Genomic DNA, 6,689 nt, shown 5'->3' with positions numbered 1-6,689 from the left:
ATTAGGTTATTTGTGTCAGGATCCATTTATAGACAGTGATAATTGGGTAAACAATGTGTCAAAATGGCCGGACGTGGAGGTTGGACAGATTTATTGTTACCTCGTGGGCAGCCCTGGTAAATTCACCCGCGAAACACTAAAGCATATCGATCTCTAGAGGCATACAACTATTTCCACAGTGGGTGGGTGCAAACAGTGTTGTTTAGTGAAATGAACAGAGATGGTAATTGCTTCTTGCGTGCCAAAGTAAACAGATCACACAACAGAGAAGCCACATGAAGCGTGGATTTGTGTAAACAAACATAATGACACAATTGTCAACGCACACTGCACATGCATGGCAGGGTAAGTTTTTGAAAAGAAATATTTTAAGAAAATATATTGCATACAAATGACTAAGCATGCTAGAGATATGATGAGCAGATATATGGGGGTTGTTTTTAACCCACCCTCTAAAAGTGCTAAAGAAATGAAGAGGGGTGCATTATTGTAGTAAGATAGTTGTCTTGAAGATAAAATTTAATGCAGTGATAACGTGTTGCTTAATTTTGTGTGGCTATGATGAAAATAATTTTGTTGAATCTCAGAAATATTATTATTGTTATTAGCATCATTAGAATTGATTAAATGACATATATTATGATATGCTTTAAGCAGATACAATTGACTTTCCCTTTATTTACAGAATGGGGAGGTTTGTTCCAATGTCGCTGCAATTCTCTTCAAAGTTGAAGCAAATGTTCGGCTTGGTTACAACAAAGTATCCTGTACATCAATGCCATGTGAATGCAATCAAAACTTCACAAAGAAGGTTTGTTTTATGTTTTCCCTTTCTTAAACCTCTCCCTCATAAGATAGACAATGATCCTTTGCAATATAATGTAACAAAGGAAGTGACACAAATTTTCACAATACTACACTGACATCGTATTGGAATATAAATGCCAGTACACTAAACTATCATTAAATTTAAGGAGGTATGCTACACCAGAGAAATTTGATGTAGATGAAAAATGGAGGATATGTACAACAATATTTTGAAGTTGAAAGTTTTCAAATTTACTTTATTTTGTCAAAAAATACAGTTGTAGTAGAAGGCAATCTGAAAAAAATTTAAAACCCCTGCTGGTTTCGAACCTGCGACCTACAGTTCAGCAGTCGGTATTCTAACCTACTGAGCTACTCGGCTAGGTATTTAAAAGGAAAAATCAAATATTGCTGATATCGATTTTTTCATCCAAGTTTTTAAAGGAAGTCAACCATTATGACGATGTAGAGTAGTACCTAAGTTAAGGTGAATATCCATTCTTTTAATGGTGTATTGGAATGATTCATATATATATCCATCTAATTATTTATTGATAATTAACAGGTTGAAGCAGTTCCTTTATCGGAAATCAACTTCAAGAAATCTACTTTTCACCTGCCATCGGCTGCACTTGAAGTTGAACCCAACCTTTACTTTGACAGCAGACACTTTCCTGGACTTGTTGAAGGAATCCAACCCTAATGCAGTCATATTTAGCGTACTCGATCCTCAACCAAACCCACCCATTCCAAACCCTTCATTACCATGTCTTCTGACTTCACTTTATGATGAACAGTGTGTAATACTACCTAACGCAGATTTGGACACAAAGTGCAGTGAACTAGCGAAAAACATTAAAGTAACCGTTGATGAAGCATCAATTCTTGAGAAACTAACATGTCAACAAAGCCTATCAATGCAAGGTGAAGATAACGAACAGTGATCAATCTCATAACTCCTACAAGCAATACAAATTAGATAGTTGGGCAAACACGGACCCCTGGACACACCAGAGGTGGGATCAGGTGCCTAGGAGGAGTAAGCATCCCCTGTTGACCGGTCACACCCGCCGTGAGCCCCATATCCTGCATTGGCACAGTCACAGAAAAGGACGTTTAACTGCATCAAATTTTTATGACATCTGCTACACAAATTAACAACAACCTAGCATTTCTCTAATTCGTAGAATTATGATGTACTCAACAAGTGTTGATACAGCAGCAATCAGATGGGGGAAGTCAAATGAGGACACTGCACTGAGAGAGTATGAGGCAGAAATGAGGAAACACAACCCAGCATTCATGGTGAAAAAAGTGGATTGGTTCTTCATCCTGATCATCCAAGATTAGGAGCCAGTCCTGATTGAGTGACAGAGTGTCCTTGCTGAGGACTTGGACTTGTTGAAATCAATTGTCCATTCAAATTTGTGAACAGTCATCCATGTTCTGTGTCCGAGAATGGCTTTTACTTAGAAAAACATGACAGCTGGGCATGTAATATGAAAGATGGACTGAATCTTTATGACAATCCTCCAGGTATTTTTATCAAATACAAGGACACATTGCCATATGCAAGTTGAAGATAATGAACAGTGATCAATCTCATAACTCCTACAAGCAATACAAAATAGATAGTTGGGCAAACACGGACCCCTGGACACACCAGAGGTGGGATCAGGTGCCTAGGAGGAGTAAGCATCCCCTGTTGACCGGTCACACCCGCCGTGAGCCCCATATCCTGATCAGGTAAACGGAGTTATCCGCAGTCAAATCAGTGTGCCAAGATCGGCTTAACAATCGGTATGAAACACGTCAGACAGCATTTGACCCAATGCGAGGTTGTATTGACGAACTAGATCGTTATAACGACCATAGAATTTGCGAAATGCTGACTTCAATCATATGTGATGTAGCCTTTTGCGACTTTGTTTATTGGACTCCGAATGGATTGCACATCGAGCGAGTGAAACGTGACCATACCTTTTTCAAGGACATACTTGGAAAAATGAGTAACTTTCACAAAAACTATTTTACCAGAACTGTTAACTAATCGTTTAAGCAGTGATGTCACTAACAACATGAGGCAGAATGACACAACAGTCTGCATTTGTGGAAAAGCAGAGGACTATGACAATCTTATAGGGTGTGATTCTGGCCAATGTAGTGTCGAGTGGTTCCAAATGAAATGTGTTGGGTTAAAAAATGTCCCCAAAGGAACTTGGAAATGTTTATCATGTAGAAAGCTGCCACCTTCAAAAAGAAGAAGACCGTGAACAATTGATTCATGACATGTGTATCGTTAAGGCAGGGTGCACTACCATCTATATAGTATGACATTTCAATTTTTTTTTTCCAATTTAATATTGTGGTATATTCAACTACACATAGTGGGCAACATTTAATGCACCTATATTTTCAAAACAACTCGTGTATTGAAATTCATGTTTGCTGCATTGAATAAAACATAAAATCATGATATTGCTTTACAACTTTTATTCAAGAATATGTCGGAGTAGTTCAAGAAAATTAATTTTAATAATGTATTCTCTACATTGGTATTTTCATTATGGTATAAAATACCTAATATGCATTGCTGAACAAAAGGGAGAAAAATACTGAAAACTAAGTTCCTCAATTTATTCAAATTTTTTTAATGTGAACATCAATAATTATATGTAGCATCAACATTTCAGAAATACTTAATGTTGTTACCAATAGCATAGTCACAAAGGTCTTGGTGGTTTTATTTAACTTCCACAAATTAAATTAACTTAGAATGGGTTTGACATTCACACTTGTTGATTGTTGTCTTACAGAATAGCCCCAGGCATTTGTGTTCACTACAGCAGCAACCACAGGTATAATCTTGTCACCAGCAGGAATGACACTGCTGTGTCTCTTGTTCACCAGAATTATTTGTAGAGGTCCTTTGATAATTTCAAAATGCTTAAGGCGCCCAATAACTCTCTCAGTATGTATTCTGGCCCTTGACATCATCCTAGAAGTTTCAACTTCTTCTTTAGATAACTGCCTTTTCCCCTTGGTGAAGGATGGCACAATGAGTTTGGCTCCCTTTAGGGCAAAGTCTTCAGTCATTGGGAACCCTCGATCTGCAAGCACAACATCGTCTGGTAAACGTTTGTCCAATATACCTGACTTAACTGTAATATGTCTGTCACTGACCGGGCCTCCCCAACATGTTGATAGGAATGTGACACATCCAGTTGGACTTGCTCCAACAAGTATCTTGATTATGTTATGACGTTTATAGTTGGAATATGTCTGGGCACGGGCCTTTAGTTTTGAAGGTCTTTCGATGAAAATTTCAGTGCAGTCAATGATGCACTTAACTTTCTTGAACACATTGTTCTGAAACACTGTTGGTAGCTGGCAGAGATCAGTTTCCGGCCACACAAGTCCACCTAAACTTTGGTACAATGCATCTAACCACGAGTGGAAAATGTTTGTGACAGAAGACTGGCTGATGTTGAATCGATAGGCGAGGTCGTCCATAGCCAAATTCCTTCTCAACCTCACTAACGTTAGCAGCAGTTCATTCTCTTGTTGCGGCTTTGTTTTCCGCAGTTTAACCTTGGATGCAACAGCAAACAAATTTTTCAATGTAGAAAAGTTAGGAAAACCAGTGTAAAATTTTGGTTCTCTTGTCATCGTTCTTAATGGCGCTGTAACTTAAGGTCTTTCTATCAATTTCCTCCGTCAAAATTCTGTTATCTGACTCGAGTTTTTGCACTGAATTCCTCAAATCCTGCAGTTCTTTTAATTGTTGGTCACACCGGGTTTGCAACTCATCTTGACGGAGTGTCAAGTCATCAATAGTTGCTTTTTGATTGTCACACACATGCTTGAGATACTGGTTTGTGAATATCAAACTTACCATCACTTGCAGGGTAATGTCTGTCTGAATAGATATTCCACATGAAGATGCAACAGGAGTTTGAGTGGAGATTCCTGGCACCCATGTTGGTAGTTCATTTCCCAATGAAAGCAGAGCTGCAGCAGATTCCAACTTTGCAATATTTGTTTTCGTTCTTGGAGACGCTGATGTCAAAGGACTTTACTTTCAAGGGAATCATTGGGTTGATCCTTGTATGAAAATATGGATGGTACATAATCTGGATTTGTGGGTTCCCTGGATGGATGACCTGCATTTGTGTAAAAATAAATAATTGAAAACCGAGTTACAGGAACTTTGTTCTGTATTTTTGCATTGACGTCATATTAAGATAGAATTACATCCCGCATAGCCTCTTACAGCTCAGTTTTTCTGTATATAAACAAAATGAAAACATAATGGATACGTTTTTATACCCCCCGCAACAAGTTGTGGGGGGGGGGGGGGGGGTATACTGGAATCGGGTTGTCCGTCTGTAGACGCACTGGTTTCCGGACTCTTAAAGCATTATCCTTTCCACCTACCGTCACCATATCATACATATGGACTACCCATGGGATGAAGATGTTCCCTATCGATTTTGGGGTCAAAGGTCAAGCGCACTGGACATCGAAGTAGCAATATGGTTTCCGGGCTCTAAAGCGTTATCCTTTCCACCTACAGTCACCATATCATACATATGGACTACCCATGGGATGAAGATGTTCCCTATCGATTTTGGGGTCAAAAGATCAAAGGTCAAGTGCACTGGACATCGAAGTAGCAATATGGTTTCCGGGCTCTAAAGCATTATCATTTCCACCTGCAGTCACCATATCATACATATGGACTACCCATGGGATGAAGATGTTCCCTATCGATTTTGGGGTCCAAAGGTCAAGCGCACTGGACATCGAAGTAGCAATATGGTTTCCGGGCTCTAAAGCGTTATCCTTTACACCTACAGTCACCATATCATACATATGGACTACCCATGGGATGAAGATGTTCCCTATCGATTTTAAGGTCAAAGGTCACGCGCACTGGACATCGAAGTAGCAATATGGTTCGGTTTGTCATGCCATTTGTTTTTTACACTCAGAAAAGAGGTAGTTTATACCTATTACCAACACCCTTTGGGAGATTGGGGTAAGCGGGGGGTATTCTTAGTGAGCATTGCTCACAGTACCTCTTGTTGAAATTATTTCATAATATTTAAAGGTAAGATTTACATTAAATTAAAACATAACCCCGCAAATTAATAAACACAAAACAATATTGTAAGGACTTAAGCCAACAAAGGTGTAGAACACTAGTGTCATAATTTATGAAACCATACAATCGGCATTCCCAAAATTAAGTTACACTTCTGTATGATTCATGTAAGCCATATAGAAGGCCTAAAGAATTCAAGAACATTACAAAAGTACTGATCATTACTTGAAAGTTGCTTACATTGCTTTGTGTATGATAATTACGTAAAGATATTATGTTGCGAACATGACTTTTAAACAGGAAATTCGGTCGAATATGTGATCTTGGCCCTTTTTTTTTTATCACACATATCTGTTGTTTGAGAGGTATATAAAAATCGTAAACTCTATTGATATATACCACTCTGATTACACGCACAAGTACTCTGAAGTTGAAATAAAAAATATGCTAGAGTTCCTTATTGACAATATCTTCGTGGTCTTTGGTGATCAGGTCTTCCAACAATATGTTGGAATTCCCATGGGTACGAATTGTGCTCCTTTGTTAGCTGACCTGTTTTTATATTCATATGAAGCAGAATTTATTCAAAAACTTCTACGTGAGAAGAAAAAATCTCTTGCTGTGACCTTCAATTCGACTTTTAGATATCTCGATGACGTTTTGTCTATTAACAATGATAGCTTTCATTCATATGTCGATTTGATATATCCCTGTGAGCTGGAAATAAAGGACACCACAGAGTCGTCCACTTCTGCTTCATACTTAGATATTTTAT

General features: G+C 38.3%; 1 protein-coding gene across 1 annotated transcript; it reads right to left on the bottom strand.

Moving 5' to 3' along the window:
• Positions 1 to 3,573: 3,573 nt before the first annotated feature.
• LOC125663571 (uncharacterized) lies at positions 3,574 to 4,476 on the bottom strand. The gene has a single exon (XM_048895833.2). The coding sequence runs from the start codon at positions 4,474 to 4,476 to the stop codon at positions 3,574 to 3,576; it is 903 nt and encodes a 300-aa protein (XP_048751790.2).
• Between the last annotated feature and the right edge of the window lie 2,213 nt (positions 4,477 to 6,689).

This window comes from Ostrea edulis, chromosome 8 (assembly GCF_947568905.1).
Source record: "Ostrea edulis chromosome 8, xbOstEdul1.1, whole genome shotgun sequence".
Classification (NCBI taxonomy): domain Eukaryota; kingdom Metazoa; phylum Mollusca; class Bivalvia; order Ostreida; family Ostreidae; genus Ostrea; species Ostrea edulis.
The sequence above is the reverse complement of the archived record's forward strand: the minus strand, read 5'-3'. Positions and strand labels throughout refer to the sequence as shown.